Below are 22,804 nucleotides of genomic sequence, written 5' to 3' on the forward strand. Positions count from 1 at the left end.
GAACTTGCTGGTAAATTATAAGACATTATCCTACTCTCCAAATGAGCTAACCAGCCAATTTTCCTTCTTTAAGAATAAAGGAATTAATTAATATTTCTTGAGCATCAAACATGTAGTGGTCCTACTAAACAACTGTATAGGTTTTATCTCATTTCTGTTTAAAAAATGAATATACTCCTTACTAGCTACATGACCTCAGCCCATTTGCTTAACTTCTCTGCAACTCAGCTTATTCATCTACAAAATGCGTTTAACAGTTTTCCTATCTAATATGCTGGATGAGAGGATTAAATGAGTCTCAAGTAAAGCAGTACTTGGTTAACTATTATGAAGGGTATTATTATTATTGTTATCACTGTTTTATTATTATTATTATTGTTTAAAAAAAGACCAAATAACAAAAATCAACAATTCTCAAACTCCATATAATAGGTTCTAATGATAGAAAGTACAATAAAGAGAATTATAAGTAGTTTCAAAACAACTATCAAATGGTTTATAATTTGCCCTGAAAATTCAGCCCCAGAGAACATCTGTCCAGGAAAGACTAAGCTCAGCAGGCATCAGCAGGACATGAAAAACCAATCCTGACCATCCTCTGTAGAACCTGTTGACAACTGGAGGAAAAGTAAGGTGATCTACTAACTCCATACTCTACGCTATAAACCACAATTTTTTTAGATTGTTCCCATCATGAGTCCAATGTATACCCATTAAATTAGATTAATAACTCAGTCAAGTGGCAAAAACTTTTTAATTTGGAATAACTAAAGTATCTGTAATCCTTCTAGATTCTCTAAGTCATTTGTATATTTGAGACAGCAAATTAGACTGAAGCCATTTTTTGCATGATAGAAATTTAAGACTGTAACAAATTAATCATAATTCTCCATAAATTTTAGATAGTACATGCTAAAATAATTATATATGCAAGACATGTTTAAAAATAATAAATGCTCAGAGACAGAACCAAACTCTACTATGGAGAAAACAAAGGGACAAGAATCATCGGGTTCCATTACAGTCTTCAACATAAAACCAACATAGGGGCGCCTGGGTGGCTCAGTCGTTAAGCGTCTGCCTTCGGCTCAGGTCATGATCCCAGGGTCCTGGGATCGAGCCCCACATCGGGCTCCCTGCTCAGCGGGAAGCCTGCTCCTCCCTCTCCCACTCCCCCTGCTTGTGTTCCCTCTCTGGCTGTGTCTCTCTCTGTCAAATAAATAAAATCTTTAAAAAAAAAACCAACATAAACAAAATCAAGTCCTATTGTGAAATGACGAATATCATATTGTTTATTTTTCTATTAAAACCACAGAACAATATTCATATGATTTCTATTAAGGTCTACTTAAAAATGAAAACCAGTCTTGAAAAACATTTCCCATAGAAATGAAAATGTCTTTTATGGGCAGTATTTCTCAAGTCTCTTACCTCTACTGAAGTAAGTCAGTATTAAGTGTCTACTGTGTGCTGAGGAAAATTAAAAATCAAATGAAATACGAAATACATTAACTAGGCTTGATTCAAAGTGGGCAAGTTTGAAACATAAAGTGGGCATACTTGAAAAATTTTTATAATTTAGATACATTTCTCATTGAATCATGTTTGCTAAAGGTAAGGAAAATAAAATATTTCACAAAAGAGTATTCTAAAGAACAGTAGTGGAGGAGTCAAAACACTATTGATCTGAGGAATTGAGTTCTAATCCTCACTGTGCCAATAACCAGCTGCTCAGTCTGTTCATATGCGGAAAATGAGTCCTTGGTCTCCTGAAAGTCAGTTCCATCACTTAAAATATGTAACAGACTGGTATGTATGTATGTATGTTTACACTATTTCTCCTAATGTATCTGTCTTTGAGTAGGAACTCAGATACGGAGCACTACTTATATTTTAGAGTCTGCCAGTTTATGTAATAACAGGTGTAGATAGGACTTAAAATGGATTCTCCCTGGGGACAAGGAGGAGGTTTTTTTTTTTTTTTAATGCAATTAAATATAGTTGTCAATTTATACAAAAAGTGTACAAACAAGTTATAATCCATTTTGCTCTGTTATAATGCTGCTCTGGATATATTTCTATTGTGAAAATTTTAGTTTGCATTAATCATTCTGGATAACTACTCTCTCCTCATTTTTAGAATTGAAATCCTCAGTGTAACAGGATACAAATTAAAGAAACCAAACATTCAATTCTATAGTCTGACCCATGTAATATGTCAGGCCTGCAAACAATTCCAATCTGCATCTACCAGCACACTATGAACCTCTACAGAAATACACTTTTGCAACTGTTTATAATTTTATCTATTCAAAAAATAGGAACCACCTCCTCTATCCTTTAGTTCAGCAACCCCCATCATTCATCTTTGCTAATGGTTCTCAATGGTGCTTGTTCTCCACAACTGTAACTCACACAGCAAAGTATCAGGTGTCTCAAAGTCCATGGAACAAACTACAAAGGAAATGTTTGTGGTCAACAGACCTTGTCCACTTCAGTTAAATAGGATCACATGGTTGTGAGGAGTGGGCTACTTAGACTCAGCATTTTCTACTTGGCTCAAGCTGAAGAGGTCATTGACTGCAGTGGAAGAGTCTACACGTAACTGACACTCTTGTTTTCCAGCTAACTCATTAGCCTGAACACCCTTGCTCAAAACCTCTACTTTACAGACCGTAAAAAGCAGCAGAGTGTCATTTGGAGAATTAACTCTATTTACCAAGAAAATACATAGGTAAAACAAGGAATAAAGCAATAGAAAAAAATAAACACCTTCAAATATTTTCATTTCTACCACGATATTTCTGCAATACCAAAATAAAACTGACCCATACATGTATTTCAGAAGAAAATACCTGGTTTTTACTCACTTTATTGAACAAGGACTACTTAGCAGCTTACAAACAATTTAGTACTAAGAGCATCAGGCAGATGAAGTACACAGAACTACCGCAACCAAAAGGCCAAGTGCAATAACATTTAGGTTCAAGATTTCATTTGAACTCATTTATAACAGCAAGTTTAAAATACCTCCCCCAATGACTAGGCAAAGGCATAGTATACTGTGTGTGCTCTCAGCTGATATGCCCAGCAACTGAGATATTTAAAAAATAAAATGATAATAATAAAATAAAAAATAAAAATAAAATAAAATAAAATGGGTGTAATTATGCATGTTATTTTAACTATAGCTAACTTAAAACTTTAAATAGGAATAATCCATACACATGTAAAATCTACTATTTTAGATGGACCATAACACTTGGAATATTCTGTACTAAAGACTTTTTCACAGAGCTCTTTAATTTTTTGTATTAAAGGTTTTTATTTATTTGAGAGAGAGAGAGATTGAGCATGTGCGCAAGCAGGAGGAGAGGCAGAGGGAAAGACAATACTGAAGCCAACTCCCCACTGAGCATAGAGCCCCCACACAGGGCTCGATCCCAGGACCCTGAGATCATGACCTGAGCCAAAACCATGAGTTGGACGCTTAACCAACTGAGCCTGAGCCACTCAGGTGCCCCACAAAGCTCTTCAATTTTAAAAAATATCATTGAAGTGAGACATTGTAAATTGGGGCTCTAAAGTAAAGTAAAGTAAAATTCCTTAATTTCAGAAACATAGTCTGACTTCCTAGCTCTGTGATCTGTTGAGGTCACTTCATCATTTTCCTCATTGTGAAAGCAGGTGTAACACCAATACTCACCACACAGGTTGCTTAGAAGAACCTAATTAAGTCACAGATGTAATAGTTCAGTGAAAACCCCTAAAATTATAGTTGTAAATAAAGATTAGCTACTACTATTCTTTTTTTTAATTTTATTTAATTATTTGACAGAGAGAGACACAGCGAGAGAGGGAACACAAGCAGGGGGAGGGGGAGAGGGAGAAGCAGGCTTCCTGCTGAGCAGGGAGCCCAATGCGAGGCTCGATCCCAGGACCCTGGGATCATGACCTGAGCCGAAGGCAGACACTTAACGACTAAGCCACCCAGGCGCCCCTAGCTACTACTATTCTTGAAAAAACTTTTCCTTGCTCTGAACACATTGAACATTTTTATTTTCTTCCTACTTCCGCCCTTCCTTCTCAACCTCCTTATCTGTCCTGTTTTTCTCTCCCAAAACATCAAATGTTAAATTCTCATATTATACAGAACCTAGAGGTCCTCTTCTCATTCTATTCTTTCCCAGAAAAAAATCTAATTTTACCTCCCATGATTTTAATTACTAACTAGAAGGCAATAATTCCCAAATGTGTATTTCTAATTCAGATCTGAATATACATGTGCCAACTCAACATCTCCACTTGGGTGTCCTGGAGGAACTTCAAACTCATTATGTCTAAAAGCAAACTCACCATTTTTGCCACCCAAACATAAATGTTGCCTATCTCAGTAAGTCACTCCAAAAATCACCCAGTTATACAACCCAGGACCCTAAGAGTAAACCCTGAAATGTCCTGTTCCTTACCTCCCAGTATGTAACCCATTTCCTACCTCTCCCATTTTACCTCTGAAATACATCCCTTTGTCTCCACAGCCACTATCACCTTCTGAATCTAAAGTTACTATCCAAGAGCCTCCAAATTGGTTTCCCAAAGCAGTCCTACGCCTCCAATCCCAGCATGACAGGCAACATCTAAAATGCAAATATAAAAATATAAAACAAAACAAAATAAAATAAAAAGCAAGTATCACTCCTCTAGCTACAACTTTTCTTTGGCTTGTCAGTGCCCTCAGAATAAGGAGCAAAATACCACAGATCATTAATAAAGCTGGGCACATGCCCTTTGTCTCCGCTGTCCTCTATATTCCTAACATCCTGGATGTTTTTCTTCTAAAATGCTAGGCTCTATCCTCCTTTAAGGCCTTTATTCATACCCACTGTGTTCCCTCTTTGGGAATATGAAAGGTTTTTCCCTTCCTGCCCCTGAACCCCCATTTCTAGCTATTTCTTTATCATTTAGTTCGCTGTTTAATCAATACTTCCTCCAGAAGGTGTTTCCTGGTTCTCTGGACAAGGTCAGTTTTATTAATTATACTCTCACAAAGCACTCTTTACTCTTGAATTACAATCCTCAGTGCATTTGTAATCACTCTGGAGTCTGCTTTCCACAAGAGATAATAAGGGACACAACAGCAGGCAAGCCTGTCTTGTTTACAACTGTATCCCTTAATCTTATCAAACACCATGCTTGCCAAAAGTGCAACAGCCATGATATTGATAAATGTTGGCTAAATTAATTAACATAAAAAATGTTCTGGTTTAGTCCTTAACTTGATAATGGCTTATAATTTGTAGAAAAATGCACATAAAACTAATTCAAGACAGACTGTGCTAGCTTTTTACAGTAAATAAGCAAAAAAAATGCCCGATTCTATAAGAAAGATTATCAGTTCTGGAAGGGGAACAAATATGAGGAAGGCTTCTTTCTAGTGCTGGGGTATGAATGAAGCCATGGAGAGCTACCAGGATTTCAACAAGCGAACAGCAAAAAATATTCCAGGGAGAGAGAAATTGGGGCAAAGCCATAGACCTAGTCAGGGTATAAAGAGAGACTGTGAGAAGACAATGTGCCTGAGTGGGGAGGTGTGCTGAAATATAGCAAATGGGCACACTGTGAAAAGCTGGAAAGCTTTCATTATCAGAATCAAAGTGTCTCTCAAGGAGGACCACTGAAAACTTCATCACTGAAGAATGATGAAGACAGCAAAAACATGTTAACTGATTAAGATTCAGGTGTGTGGAGACCAACTAGTAAGTGATTTCAATATTTCAGATGTAAGGGGAAGGAGGAAAGGAGGAAAAATAATTCTGCAATAGAATAAACAACACTGCTCAAATGGGGAAGGGGTAGATCATTGACTAAATGGAAAATCAAAATAGAGAAAAGATGGAGAAAGGATGGGAGATGATGATTTCTATTTTGGAAACCCTAAATTTTATGTCCTAATGCTGACCAGGTAAAGTGTAGACCCAAGAAAGAAGATGCAATTTCAAAAATTATCAGGCTCAGGGTAATTTTAATTGGTCCATAATCAATTAAGCATTAATGCAAAGTCTTGAGAAACATGTCAAAAGTTATTTCACAGACACATTTTTTAAAGACTTATTTATTTGAAAGACAGGGCCCGAGTAGGAGGGGCAGAGGGAGAAGGAGAAAGATTCCCAAACATACTCCATGCATGAAGCCCAACACAGGGCTTGATCTCAGGACCCTGAAATCATGACCTGAGCTGAAACCACGAGGGGGACACCTAACCAACTGTGCCACCCAGGCGCCCCTCACAAACATATTTTTATTAATAATGAAAAAATACCAAAAAAATAATAAAAGTTATTTTATGATTACTGCCTGAGTTTTCAATATACCCTATACCTAATTTTTATTTTGTATGGTTACGGAAAAAGCTCCTCAATTTTACCTTAATTTCATGCTCTTTAAAATAGTTAATTTCCTACAATTGTTGGGATGGAAGGAACTCACTTATAACATGCTGACTTTCTCTATTAGTAGAAGAATATCCTTTATGTTTAAAAGAATTCCAATCTTTATAATAGGCTCTGTGCAAAAGTTAAAAGTGATGTACAGAATTTTTTAAAAGGTCATTCTAATTTCAAAAATGTTAACATCTGAAAGTATGTCATCTTTAATTATCAGGAGGATATCTGAAGAATAATAAAATATAACACTTACTTTTGCTGCACCTATCTGTTCTTTGCGAAATTTCTCAAGTGGAGCAATTAATACATCATTAGCGTTTTGAATCTGAAATTAAAAATGAAATACATTAACTTCTGTATAATTTCATGCAAATATTAAAAAACAGATAGCTCCTTTATTCAACATACTTCAGTAAACAGCTTTTGTTCTCTTGTTGGCTTCTACAAATGAAATAAAAATACCTTGCATGTTGTATAGTATTTTCTGTTTTATAAGGTTGTTTTCACAAATTATTTCACTTAATTCCAACAATAATGTGAATAATGGACAAGTACACATGTTCAGATCCTAGTCTGAAATTTAATTTCATATTCTAAGATGTAACTAAGAAGTAACAGATATTAAATTACAAATACCTTTAATTACACTGGTATAATGCAGTCAATTTAAGCATCATTTTAAAATTGAGCCATATAAAGCTCTTCTATTTGTCACTATAATGTTATTCTACAGCTGCAAATAAAATAAGGCTCATTTTTTTCTACTTAATTAGATTTCTTACACTTGGGATTTGCCTGAATGTTCATATATTTCCAACCCTACTATAATAGTACCTGATTTCATTTCAATGAACAGTATTTTAGCCCCAAACTCCAAATTGGGATTTACTAACACTTTAAAACAGATAAATATTTTAATTTGGATCTGTGAGAATATTGTGAAGAAGGAGTTTTCATTGTGGGAGCCAGGAACTGAATGCAAGAGACAGACATTTCTAAGAAAAACAGTATGCTGGGAGGAAATCTTCAACTGAAAAAACCTTTAGAAATCACTAAAATTAAACATAAGATCTTAAATGTTCTCAACACACACAAAAAATGGTAATTATGTGACAGCATGGAAGTGTTAGCTAATGCCCTGATGGTAATCATTTTGCAATATATACATGTAGCAAGTCAACCTATGCACTTTAAACTTACACAATATTATATGTCCATGATATCTCAATAAAACTGAAGGGATATTTATAGTTAACAAACAAAATTTATAGTTTACCACTGTGATAATATGATCTATTATATAATTAGCAAATGCTAAGATGAAGAGAAAACCCTATTTTTTAAAATATATAACTCTTTTAAAATAGGTTGAATAATATATAGGAGTTCCTTATATCATTCTTACAACTTTAATATAAGTCTAAAATTATATCAAAACTCTAAAATTTCAATGAAAGTGTTTTACTTTCACTTATTTTCACTGAACTTACTATTCTCTAGTCAAGTTTTATTTCTCAAATTCCATATCTAAATGCACAAAGATAGTATACACAAAAATAAAAACTAGAGTGTTAGTGCCTTCCATGATTATCATTCTCCAATTCGCAGAAAAATAATATGACAAATCTTGAAGAGAGGACTTTAACTCCTTATATAAAGACATATAAAGTAGATCAATACTCAAAATCCTTTCTAAGATTTTTTTTTTTTAATTTATTTGACAGAGAAAGACACAGCGAGAGAGGGAACACAAACGGGGAGTGGGAGAGGGAGAAGCAGACTCCCTGCCGAGCAGGGAGCCCGATGCGGGACTCGATCCCGGGACTCCAGGATCATGACCTGAGCCGAAGGCAGTCGCTTAACCAACTGAGCCACCCAGGCGCCCTCAAAATCCTTTCTAAGACATCAACAACAGACTGTAGATACCTCTGACATCCATCACCTAATACCCATTTGTGAGCTCAGATAGGCATCCCTCCAGATACACTGTGAATGCATCTTTCTAGAGAGAGATGATTGGAAAGTAGCAAAGTAGCTCACTTTTAATTCTCAGGCTCTACATCTTCTTTGCCCTCATGAAACCCCAAATACATAAACACACGCACACACCCGTGCATGCATGCACACACACACGCACGCACACGCACGCACACACATCTGCTTTTAAACTTAAGATTTGCATAAGGTGAAAGACAATGTCATGAACACTCATGTGTAATTTGGAAAAATGATAACAATAAAGGCTAACATTTACTGAATGTTTATGATATGCTGGAAACAAGCATGATATAATATATTTAAAGTTAGTGAATTTAAACAGGGAGATATTTCTCAAGTGGTAAAAACTCCAATAATAAGGATGTTGAATAAGATGATATGCAATAAACAATGAATCATGGAACACTACATCAAAAACTAATGATGTAATGTATGGTGATTAACATAACATAATTTAAAAAAAAAGATGATATGCCTAGCACAAGTACATATATTTAAAATCAAGACAACCTGGGTTTAAATTGGGGCCTATTTCTACAAGCTGCTGTTTAACCATTCTGAGCATCAGCTGCAACACCTACCCCACAACTTAACTTGGTTCTAAAGACTAAGATAATGAATGTAAAACACTTATTTCAGTGTCTTAATATTGATATTAATAGTGCTCAAAATTTATAGCTTTTAATACCTCCAAACTGATATAGATAATTAATCTCATTCTGTATTTACCTACTGAGTAGACTTCTGTATCTGAATCTACAATATTACCCTTTGACTGAAGTGTATCTATGCGCACATTATGAGAAGGTATTTTCCCATAAAAGTCCTGAAAGACAGATGGCCTTGGCTCTCCCATATCCAATCACTAGGTACTTATGTACATGCCAAGCACATTGATGAGGTCTATGATAAAGGGAAAAAACTAAGGCATAGACTAAACCTTCCAGAAATGTAATGTCTATTTGAGAAGAGAGGAAAATTTTATTCATTCAACAAATATTTGATGCTCTTAAAACACTGCTAAAATATTTGGAAAAATTGAAAGACAAAACTGATTAGTTTTGCATGATAAACTATGGAGAACAGGATTTTGACACCAGTAAACATCCTTGAGAACTAAATGAGTCAAGGTAGGATTTGGATGGTGAATGTGAACTGGATACACTGAAGAGACAAAAATATTCTAGAAATAAGGAACACCATAAATAAAGGCAAGGGGATAGAACTAAGCCTGATATGTGGGAAGGGAGAGTGCAATGCAGAAAAAGAAAGCAATTTATTAAGCACTCATTAAGAGTCAATCATGACTGTGAGTGCATTGACCTAGTTACAGGCCCTCAGTTAACTTTTGAAAAATGGGAATACAGAATGAATATGAAGTATGTCAAACAGTTCTGGCACATAACATGCTTTATAGAATTAATACATTATTATCAACTAACAAGAACATTATCTAGCTGGAGAAAAGTGTATATATATTTTTAGTAGGAAACTCAGTTGGAATAAGGAAAAGATACCCATAATCTAGGAAGGACAGCCTTAACGTGGAATCCCTGCTGGCTTCTAAACAGAAAATTCATGTTGTAAAAACCTGTTCTAGGAAGCCAGGAATATGTGGGATCGTTTGAGAATGAAGAGATGCCAGGTGAATAGATGGGAGTGGAACTCAAGTTTGAAATAATTAGGTACTAGGATCAGGTACCTGCAGTGTTGAGGAACAGCTAATAGGGAATGCCAGTGTTCTCAGAAAACAGAAAAAGACCCAGAGGGAGAGGAATCAAAGGGGACATTAAGAGGTTTTGCCTCAGGCACTGAACTTTCGCATCACATTAAGAATGAGGGTAAATGAGGTAAAGAGTATGTTTGAGGGAGAAGGAATAAAGATAATGAATTTCACTTTGGATCTACTATGTTCGATGCCATGGGAAGACTCCAATATTTTGGCAGAATATGCCATCTCAAAATAACAGAGTTAATCAATATGAAAGAAATATTTTTATTGGGAAGAGAAGGATTAGGAAAGGGACCAATTGATAGATCCATATACTAAGACATTGGCACCACACTCGTATCCAGTGATTTCAATCTCTGCCAAATGTAAATATGACCTGGGAATAAAACAAAACCTGAGGATATAACACATGAGATGTGAATTAACAACCACCCTATGAGGCAGTTATTATTCCTTAACCCAATTTTCTTCATTTTTTGCCTTTTGTTTTTGCATTTGTTCATTTTTCTCCTCTTTCTTTCTCCTACTCTCATTCTATAATGTGAAACTGAAGGAATAAAAAAAAATAAATCTCAGTGTTTTCATCCCTATACCTCTTAAGATGTTTATAAAAATTAAAGGAGAAATACACATTTTTAAAATAACAGGCAAAGATTTGACACATGACAGCCTTTGGAAAAATGTTTCCTTCTTCACAGAATTTGCAATGTCTACTATGTGTTCAGTCTTAAATTTCCCAAGATTTTTTTTTTTTTTTAAGATTTTATTTATTAGACAGAGAGACACAGCGAGAGAGGGAACACAAGCAGGGGGAGTGGGAGAGGGAGAAGCAGGCTTCCCACAGAGGAGGGAGCCCGATGCGGGGTTCTATCCAAGGACCCTGAGATCATGACCTGAGCCGAAGGCAGACGCTTAACGACTGAGCCACCAGGCGCCCCACATTTCCCATGATTTAAAGTGTAGTTCTTCAAAGGTAGAAACTGAATTGAAATTAATTTAACAGAAAAGTACTGATCTACTGGATAGATAATAGTTAAACAGGAACCTATTTTTTTTCCATAAGCCAGTATAACATATGTGTTGTTTTATATCTCAAATATCATGCTTTTTTGTGTGCAGTCAATGAACCGCTGTTCACAACACGTGAATCTAAACTTAAGACATCAAAATGGAAATGCCAACAACACTTTTCAAAGGGCACAAAGTGGATTTACAATCCAATTTGGCTGCTTCTGATCCTTACTTTGTACATCCCCCAGGGAATGCATGCTTTTCATCCCCACAAACTGGTCAATCACATGGACAAAATTCTTCAATTCTGAAGTAATCCAAGTGTAAATTAAAGGTGTTTAAAATTTTAGCAGGTTTAAAAGAGGTACTGCTGCTACTGCATAATAAAGGAAAATGACATACAAAATGGTGGAAAACTATAATTAAAACGTGAATCAGGGTACAACTCTGGTGACTTTACTTTCGTAAGGTCTAAAAAAAAAATCTAGAGAAATGAAATTTTGGCTCACATGGAACTTTTTCTCCCCAGATTTACACAAGAGGCTTGATGAAACTTCTCCCAGAAGGTAATTCCAGGTTGGGGGGAGGGCAGGGGCATCAAGTCACAGAGTTCAGGAGATTCAAGATCCCATAATATTTGTGGAATGTGTTACTTTGCATGAACTTACTAAGAGGCTTTAGGAAAAATATAAAACCAATTTTAATATTCTCCCTAGATATTGATAATGTAAAATCTTAAAAAGGTCTTATTTCAGTAAATAAGATATAATCAATTTACTATCTTGTAATTATTTTATTTATTTTTTTAGTGTTTTTATGAACATATAATGTATTATTTGTTTCAGGGGTACAGGTCTGTGATTCAGCACTCTTGCACAATTCACAACACTCACCATAGCACATACCCTCCCCAGTGTCCATCCCCCAGCCACCCCATCCCTCCCACTCCCTCCACTCCAGCAACCCTCAGTTTGTTTCCTGAGATTAAGAGTCTTTTATGGTTTGTCTCCCTCTCTGGTTTCGTCTTGTTTCATTTTTCCCTCCCTTCCCCTATGATCCTCTGTCTTGTTTCTCAAATTCCTCGTATCATGAGATCACCATTTATAATTCCAAACTCTGGGTACAAGCAACCTATTTTTATAGATATTGGTCCATTTTAAAAATCAAATTATCTGCTATTTCACTCATTTTCTGTAGCAGAGAAGCAAATCTGATATTGGATAATACTTTACAACACTGCACTTACTGAGTCAGCACACTTGAACTGTGGGTGCAGTGTTCCTTACATAGAGCCGAGCAATTAAGTTTTCACTCACCTTTTCTTTTGCTGTTTCAAGTGGTTCTAATAAATAGCCACCAGGGAGTGCTCATAAATCACTCGTAAGTAATGACTAGGAAAGCTTTTATGTGATTAGATGAATAATCCTCCAAATACATTTGTGTGTGTGTGTGTGTGTGTACGTGTCCAAGTATACACAAATTATAATTTTCTATAGACTATGGATTTCCAAGTGCTATCCTATTTTTTTCTCATTTTTTTTATTCTTATGTTAATCCCCATACATTACATCATTAGTTTTAGATGAAGTGTTCCATGATTCATTGTTTGTGCATAACACCCAGTGCTCCATGCAGAATGTGCCCTCCTCAATACCCACCACCAGGCGAACCCATCCTCCCACCCCCCTCCCCTCTAGAACCCTCAGTTTGTTTTTCAGAGTCCATCGTCTCTCATTGTTCGTCTACCCCTCCAATTTCCCCCGCTTTATTCTTCCCCTCCTGCTATCTTCTTTTTTTTTCCTTAACATATATTGCATTATTTGTTTCAGAGGTACAGATCTGTGATTCAACAGTCTTGCACAATTCACAGCACTCAGCATAGCACATACCCACCCCAATGTCTATCACCCAGCAATCCCATCCCTCCCACCCCAACCCCCACCCCAAAAACACTCAGTTTGATTCCTGCGATTAAGAATTCCTCATATCAGTGAGGTCATATGATACATGTCTTTCTCTGTTTGACTTATTTCACTCAACATAATACCCTCCAGTTCCATCCACGTCATTGCAAATGGCAAGATCTCATTCCTTTTGATGGCTGCATAATATTCCATTGTATATAGATACCAATGTACAGCATATTCTTTTTTTTTCCTTTTTTTTTATTCTTATGTTAATCCCCATACATTACATCATTAGTTTTAGATGAAGTGTTCCATGATTCATTGTTTGTGCACAACACCCAGTGCTCCATGCAGAATGTGCCCTCCTCAATACCCACCACCAGGCGAACCCATCCTCCCACCCCCCTCCCCTCTAGAACCCTGTTTGTTTTTCAGAGTCCATCGTCTCTCATGGTTCGTCTACCCCTCCGATTTCCCCCGCTTATTCCTATTTTGAGGGCACCTGGGTGGCTCAGTTGGTTAAGCATCAGACTCTTGATTTCAGCTGGGGTCATGATCTCACGGTTCTGGGATCAAGCCCCATATCGAGCTCCGCACTCACCAGAAAGTCTGCTTCTCTCCCTCTGCCCCTTCCTCTGCTTGCACAGGTGTGTGCGCTCTCTCTCAAATAAATAAATAAAACTTTTTTAAAAATTCCTATTTTTTTTAAAGATTTTATTTATTTATTTGACAGAGAGAGAGCACAAGCAGGGGGAGCGGTAGGCAGAAGGAGAAGCAGACACCCCACTAAGCAAGGAGCCTGATGTGGGGCTCGATCCCAGGACCCTGGGATCATGACCTGAGCTGAAGGCAGCTGCTTAACCAACAACCACCCAGGTGCCCCCCAAAATTCCTATTTTTAATGCTTGTTTTTCACTGTTGAGAACCTTACAATTTGTGTGACCAATGAAATGAGCAGCAATCGAATAAAACAAATCTGAAAGATAATTCTTACATTTTTACTTATTCTCCCCTTTCCAGGTTCTGGTTAAAATCCGTCGTTGTTGGTACCAGTCACAGCCCATCACTAATCAGTGAACATAGTGTCCCATTAAACTCAACCTAGTCAATAATATCAGGATAGAAGACCACAATTTTCTACCCCAAACTTTCAAAGTACCAAACGACTCAAAGTTTTGAAAAAAAGATTTAACAATACTCTTTGGTGCTCGCTAAAGCAACTGCTTGAGAAGGCTACAACAGATGATGCCATTTACAGAAATAAAACCTGGATGATGTAGCTCGTTGCAAAAATAATTTCCTGTTGAGATACCTATATAGCCAATCCACACACAGTGGAAAGATCACAAGGGTATTTCATGAGTAGTTAATTCAGAAGATACCTATAAGCAGTCTGAGATAAGAATGGCATAAGGATTATTTTCCTTAGCATTTGCAACTGGGAAAATTAGATCACAGTCCTAATTTGGGATTATAGGCAAGTATCTCCCCTCTGCCTTCTTCCAACTTCTGTCCTATTCCTTCCTCCCAAACAGCTTCTCAGGATGAAATTCTGGCAAGTGGTCTAGGGCTAGCCTGTGGCTCACTCCTCCATCCTGGTCAAGTTACTCTTCAAAGCTACACAAGAGACAGTCCTTCTCTTGGGTCAATAAACCCACAGCTCTTCTAAACTAGAACTCAAAAGCCAAACTCACATAAGTTGTAAAGGATGGATATATGAACAAGACCTTCATATAATAAGTGATACAAAGTCAAAGACTACAAGATTTACTTTATATCCTTTAATGTAAGCAAATTAATCTGAAAAACCATGTCTTCACCTAAAAAATGAACAAAAAAAAAGTGCTATGTAAGGTTACTGTAATACATTTAATTTCAACCTGAATGTCACTTGCTACTTCAGTACTGAATGTTTTGATTCTACTTATTAAGCTGGTGTTCCATTATGAACCCCACCCCATTGGACCTCATCTGTTTAGATCCAAACTCATTTAAATTTAATATTACTTTCATATTTTCTTTACTTTTACCAGTAATGATACTTTTCTTATTGAAATATGTTAGGCAAAGAAATTTAAATTTTTGGAGAATGATGCTTTATGAATCCTCCCTTCTTTTTTTTTTTAAGATTTTATTTATTTATTTAATAGAGAGAGATACAGCAAGAGAGGGAACACAAATAGGGGGAGTGGGAGAGGAGAAGCAGGCTTCCCGCGGAGCAAGGAGCCCGATGTGGGGCTCAATCCCAGGACCCTGGGATCATGACCTAAGCCGAAGGCAGATGCTTAACAACTGAGCCACCCAGATGCCCTGAATCCTCCCTTATTTCAAAAGATAGGAGGTCGTACACTCTTCAGGAGAGTGCATTAGTTTCTATTTAATTGTTGGTTTATACCCTGACAACTGTGCAATCTTGGTCAAGTTATTAAAACTTTCCAAGTCTGTTTCCCTTTATGTTTAAGGATGATAATATGCTTATTTACAAAGATTAAATTTTATATTTTATGTAGAGTGGTCATAAGTTTATTAATATAAAGTTATACTTGCTTCCTCTTAAATTCATTCTTTCGTGTAGGCCAATTATAATGCACATATTATTTTTTTAAATGAAATAGGAAGTTGCTACTGGATTTCTAGTGTAAGAGTGGAATCTCATCAGCATATAATGTCAAGACTTCTTAAGTGGAACAGAGTGTTTACTAGGGCAAACAGCAAAGAATCCTCTATTCTTTCTAGAGCTTATAACTATCCCAAATAACTCAAATTAAAGTTTGTTATTTTTAAATAAAGCCCTCTACACTCATAAGATGAGGGAGTAGAAAAGCATTCATCCAAGAAAGAATTGACCATTTTCATAGAACCTAGCTAAGAAAGTGAAAGAGAGGGGTAAATTGCAATATTTCATATAATCCACTGAGATCTAATAATGTCATAACTCTAGGTTGTACCAAATGAAATTCTCTGAATATTGAGTTATTTGAACAAGAAAGGGAAGTTATTTTCCTTAGGTTTTTATCGCTTTTAAACTACTTTTGCATTATTCCCTCTTACGCAGCAATCGCTAATGGGAGGTTACACTAAGAATATTTTAAAGCATTCAAGCATTGTGGAAAACATTTTAAAATACCAGCTATAACCTAACATATTGCCTGCTCAAAACCTGTGTCCACTTATTATCACCCTGATTACTACTTGAACATTTATAGTTCTAAAATAGAGACTGAAAAAAAAACCCAGCAGAAAGAAGGTCAAACTACTTTTCAGCTATAAAAAAGAAGATATGTGAAGATCAAAGTAGAATTGACATCTTACAAGCTACTTAAATACTCCAAACATCCTACACATACATTCATCATAACAAATACTTTTCTTTTGGTTTTGACCAGAAAGTATGCATTTAGGAAAACATTTTATGGAATATATGGCTGTATTACCTTACCTCAAAGGTCATACAAGTCAGATACTGAAGTTTAATCTACCTGTGAGAACACAGGTAATGTAAGAAGTGCTGCAATGGGTTAAATAATCACTCCTGAATTTCACTGGGTAAAAATGTTCTGCAAAATTACTGGTGAGGTTACTTCAGCCAGTCCTCTGCCTTTGGAATTCTCAGAAAATCCCGGGATCTATTGAGGTTGTATATATCTGTGGTATTGCCATTAGTATTCAATGATGCATCCAAGTTTGTTAACACTGTGGAGATAGCCTCTGATTTTCCTGTAACACAGCTGTCCCATGTACTGATGTCCTCATGCTGATGGGGAAGGAAAATATACCTTCTCCCTTCTCCCCACCTCAAATATCAAAAACACTGTATTTTTTGAGTCAGTTGTGGCCTCAGGAGTTTTTTCTTTTTTTGCCCAGGTTTTATCCCCTAGTCAAAGTGGCTTTATGTGTGTGTGGGCGGGGGGGAACCTTCAACAAATTGATAATTTATGTAATCCAATGTTTATCTCCTCCCCACCCTACTTTTATTGCTATTTCTTCTGCTAATATTTCTCTACCCTTCTCAGTATTCACTACGAAAGATATCTTTGGAGAGAGAAATTAAAATCACTCATTTGTTTTAAATTCTTCATTTGTGAATTTAAGCAAGCTTCTAATAGTCTTTTTGAGTTTATAAAAGAAATGAAAATTCATTAAGTAAATTCCCAGAGTCACAGTTATTTTTCAGCAATTACATCTTAGTAGCTGAATGTTAATGTATTTTAATTACAATTGCTCAGTATTTCCATAATGGCAGATTGTTAAAACCTTAAGAAAGACTTAAGATATCCAGTGTATATGCAATTTCTTAAATTGCTTATTCCAATTTTGCAATAATGGGGAGAGAATAGAAGTGAAGAAGAGGACAAGGGAGAGAAGAGAAGGGAGGAAGGAATTAGGCAGGACAGAAAAGCATAGAAGCAAAGCAGAGACTAACCAAACTAATACAGGGAGTGATAGAGAAAGTATAGGAAGAGAGATTGGGGGCTAGTGGTGGGCAGGAGCAGGCTCACAGCGGCCCCAGGGAAACACTGTGTATCTCTTCCCAGGCTGTATTCATTCAATGACATGGGGTTGAAGTCACCTGAGGTGGAAGTATTTACACCAGGAAAATCAACAGGCATTACAAATCAGGGTTATGTGCACATACACATGCATGCACACACACACACAAATACCTAAGCGCTGGCAGTTAAACTTTTCCAGCACATCAATGCTTAGAACTAAATGTGTATTTGGAAGACACCAATATTAAACTACAAAGAGTGGGAAAGAGTGGTAACTATACAAGACTCCTTTTATCTACTTTTTAAAGCATTTCTTTCAAACGTACCTGTGGGTATAATATTTCCAATTCTGTATGTCTTTTCCAATACCCAATAGATTAAACTCGTTTGTACTTCTTCACACCTAAACTTTTTTACGCAAAGCAAGGCTTTTGAATTTCTGGGCTTCCAAAGCAATACGTTGAACAAACTTCTACAATAGCACTGATGATTAACAGTTTTAGCTTCCAAGTCTAACTGAGTGATAGCAGGTTTCTGTGGTGCCAGGTTGAGAAGGATTCTGAGGCTGAATCTCGACACTGAAGGAATGATCACAAATGTTGGTTATAAACATCTCTTACTAGCAAGAGTGACAGTATTCATGCTGCATATGTTATATAAATATAGATAAGGTTATCTTTCCATTCCTGTAAAGGTGAGATAATGTCTTATTGATTTTTTAACAATCACTGTCTAGCAAAATCCCTTGCCACAGTGGAAACTCAACATAACCATTGCTAAATTTGATAAAGTTATTTCTGACAGCCATAATGGGCACCTGCAATAAGTTACTATAGCAAATACTATTCTTCATCATATTACTGAGGATGGCAACAAACTAAGTATTTTTGATAATTAGTATTTCTATAATATGTAGTGATATATGCTGTATAACATACCTAGCAATCAGTATCTACATAAGTAGTGATGGGAAACTACACTCATTGATATCTTTAGAAAAAGACTCAGTCACACACAAAAAAACAACTATTAATTTACAATGATTTTTTTCACACAAGGTTCTTTACTTATAAATTGGTTTTGCAGGGAAAAAGAAGTACTATTGTACCTCAAGTCAAAACTTTTGAGGGCAGACTGTTATCATACAAATGGCTATAGTGGGCTACAGGGGAAAGAGCAGTAACTCCTCAAAAATAAGAGATGCAAGTCACCCTCCAAATTCTCCCTACTCCTTCTTCCTTAAGGTTGATTTCACTACTGTGCTGAACTGAAAACTCAAAGAAAAACACGGTTATACTAGATCTTAGCTGGGAACGAGGAAAGGGGTTTGGGGTAGGGGAGTATATCATAGAATAATAGGCCTAAAAGCATGAACACAAAAGTGCACAGGTCACTCCCATCAGGTAAATGGGGAAATAGATTCTAGAGTACACATATAACAATGATTACTGAACATTTACTACGGGCCAAGAGAATTCTCCTTCAATTCTTACAATAGATTTAGGGAAAGGGTACTATTATTATTCCCATTTTACGATAAGGAAGTTGAGACCCAAAGAGGCTAAGTAGTTTGCCCAAGGTCACAAACTAAAGCTGGTGGCAGAGCCATAACATGAACCCCGGCATTCTGACTCTGCAGTCCATACTCCTAACTACTCTGCCAATCCTCATTATATCACTGTCAGATAATAAAGAATATACTGCAGGACCAAAAGTAAGACTTGCCCCCACAAGCCATACTTGTGAGTCTGCCTATCATAAAGTAAAAACCAAGGAAAACAAATGACCTGCAGAGTTAGTGATGAGATTATTTTCCTGTTTTCTAATTTCTAAACCCATATATGTAGAGATATTATTTTCTCCATTACTCATCTTCTTCGAAAAATGATGTGGACTTTTTATTGCATCCCCACTTTCACTATTGTGCTGATGCCATATTTATATGTGTGATAAAAAGTCAGGCTGAGTTGAGTAATAATGATTTTTCTTGGCTTATGAAATGCTTAGTTGTAATAATGTAATGGTGATGTGAGAAGCAGCATGGACACAGGGAAGATTAGGAACTATTAATTTAAAATAGGAACATTTCCCCCACATAATTCTACCAATAAAAGTTAGGGAAATGAGAAAAATAGGTATTCTTTCAGAAATATAACCACAGTAGTATTGACTTTTCCTACTTCACTCCCCCTGGTACAACACTTACTTAGGATGTTTATGTCACATACTATCTTGATATAAACAAACAGTAAACACTGTAATTGGAACTTGTATGGTTGAAAAAACAACACCAGAAGCAAATACACACACATACAGTGTATCTTTCCTATAAACTAGCCCAGTAGTGACTGCTTGAATGTGAGTATTTTAAGGATCTCTGGGGGCTAAGAGGAAGAGAAAACTTTTTGAAATAAATAATTCCTTAATTGAATAAACCAACAAATTGAATCACAGTGCTAAAAAAAAAAACAAGAAAAATTAATTAAAAGAGAAAACTTCAGGGCTTTAATACATAATTACAGAAGTCCATGAGTACCCAAAAGTTATCAAAGTCCTACAATTTAGCAAACAAGAGGTATGATTTATTTTGCAAACATTTTCTTTTAAACTTTCCCAAGCATTTGAGCACAGGCTCTTAGTCATAGCTAAGAATTACTTCTCAAATAAATTCCATATGTTTTAACTCTTGTCCCTGGTCTTTTCCAAAACCAGATCTGGTCCTAAACCATGGGCTAGTTTTCCACACTGTACAGCTGTCAAAAACTTTTCTTACCCAATGAACTAAAGAACCTCTCTCAGCCCTTTATGTGAGGTCTTATATCATGTGCAGTAAGAGTTATGTGTCAATACTAGAGAAACTCTCTTTACAACACATGACAAAAAACATTAAAAAATATATACTTTTCCTTATCTGTGAAAAGTATGTCCCAAAAGAAAACACAATCATTTAATAAATCATTAGCATCTGACCTCCTTTGGTCTTATCCTCTGGCCATGAATTACTTTCAATTCATAGAACTAGCTAAAAAATGTTTATGATTCTTCTCCAGAAAATAAAGCTTGGAAGTTTGGAAAGGACTTCCCTGAGACATTCAGACTCTGGTGCATTCATGATGATGGGTACAACCTGATATAATGCAAAACACTAACTCTATGTTAAGGGACACCTAAGTCATCCTATATGAAATTATGAAAAGGAATGGAGAAACAATCTCTCTCCTCTCTCTTTTGCTTCCTCTTAAAAAACTAAGAGATAGTGTATTTAGTGGAGAAGAAAACTTAGCTCCTGTGATGCCCAGTTTACATAAGCGAGAAGTGTGTCGATGCTGGTAAAACGCTAGTTCTTATCTCAACATCACCCCGGTCTCTACACAGAACACTGACAAGCAACTCCCATTACTTTGAATGCTGAAAATCACATCCTGTTCCCAACTTTGGGCTTTTAGGAATTCCTAACACAGTCTAGAATATGACTAAAGTTAAGACATTTTAATTAATCTAAAATTTAATTAATCTGAAAATACTAGATGAGAAAATGCACATTTTCAGATAATTCAAGAATACAATAAAACTGGACTGTAAGTTACAACAACAAAAAAATAACTTTGCACATAAACACAAAGCTAATGAAGCTTCCACCTCACCCGTGCTAAGCATATCGTCCTGAGAGCATTCAGGTATATCTTAAGTTGTCTTCTTCCGTGGCCTTCTGACCTAGTAAGCTTTCAAGAATTCTCTTGCAGAGTAAAGGGGGCAGAGACAGACTCAACCAACTTACCTTTACCTTATATTTCAAGATAAAACTCTACACCTTATCCATGGGTGATCTAATGTAGTTTCATGCTTCAAATATCACATGAAGTGATTGATGGCTTATAAATCTTGTCTACAGCCCAGATACTTCTGCTAAACTCTCTATCTGTAAACCATGTGTTTGTACCATTCCCAGAAGCACCTCAAAAACACACCCTCAAGATATATCCCATCCTTCTCCCAATCTCTCAGTTTGTCTCTTCTCAAAGGATGACACCAAATTCAGGCAGCTGCCCCATGGCCCCAGACTCCCACCTCTCCATCTTCCACATCCTAGCCATGATCTCCCCACTGCCTTAGCATGCATACCATCATTTCTCCAGGATTAGAACAACATTCATCTTACATACCTATCAGCACCCAGTTTCACAACCCACCCAAATCTAATTTTCTATATGGCTGCCAGAAGGTCTATAAGAGTATGTTACTTCCAGCTTTTATCATCTCTCCATAACCTTCAATATAAAAGACATTTCCTTAGCCCAGTATCCCACGATCCTTAATGAAGAAGCCCCTCACTAGCTCCTCACAACCTTTTCTGCTGTCACTTCTATGTGGCAAATCTTATCTTTCACCATATAACACAATTTATAAAGCCTAGCTCACATTGTGACCTTTTCCTTACTTTTCCTTCCCTGGTTCACTTATTCATCCCTATCTAAATGTCTCTTATTCTTTAAACTTCAGCCCAAGTGTCATGCCCTTGGTGAGCCTTCCTTAATATTCCCAGTGTAAGTTAGCCACAGGATTGTGATCAGACCACAGCAGATCACAGAACTCTGTAAGCCACACTGTGCCAGTCTGTCTTCCCAATGAAATTAGGAATATTTCTAAGGAAATGCCTATGCTCCAGCTTTCTTTTTCTTTTTTATTTTTGTATTCCCAAGGGCCTGGAGCAGTATCTGAGGAATACAGTTAGAGGCCAAAAAACATTTTTTGATACAAGCGCATTAGCCGAAGCGAGGGTGGGCAACTATACGGGGGAAGGAGTTGGAAGAGAAGTTAGAGAATAGAAAATGCCAAAGTCAAACTAAAATTAAGATGGACAATGCTGGACTTTGCATTCATGCAAACTAAATGTCATTTTCCTATTCATATATTGGCCTCAGTTTCAAACAATACTCCATTCATTCATATATTATTGATTGAGAAGTATTTTGAAACCACTGAGAAAGAGAAAAACTGAAGTGTATGGATTTCAGGTTAAGACACACAACACACACACACACACACACACACACCGGTTTCTTTTAAGGAAAAGGAAGATTTTAACAGATAATGAATACAGACCACCTTCTACTAGGGCATACCAGGTTATGGACTTTCACTACACATGCAAACAAAAGCTTAATCCCATCATTAAATTTTCATTTCTACTCTTAAGAGGAGAATGGATGAGATGAACTT

General features: G+C 36.4%; 1 protein-coding gene across 1 annotated transcript in view; it reads right to left on the reverse strand.

Annotated features, from left to right (window-relative positions):
- ARHGAP42 (Rho GTPase activating protein 42) overlaps window positions 1-22,804 on the reverse strand; it is a 304,988-nt gene that overhangs the window by 131,606 nt on the left and 150,578 nt on the right. The window contains exon 3 of the mRNA XM_035009327.1: window positions 6,697-6,768. Within this exon, the coding sequence (XP_034865218.1) occupies window positions 6,697-6,768 (72 nt within the window). The remainder of the gene's footprint in view (window positions 1-6,696; window positions 6,769-22,804) is intronic.

The sequence above is a fragment of the Mirounga leonina genome, unplaced genomic scaffold (assembly GCF_011800145.1).
Source record: "Mirounga leonina isolate KUSES-001 unplaced genomic scaffold, KU_Mleo_1.0 Mir_153, whole genome shotgun sequence".
NCBI classification, from domain to species: Eukaryota; Metazoa; Chordata; class Mammalia; order Carnivora; family Phocidae; genus Mirounga; species Mirounga leonina.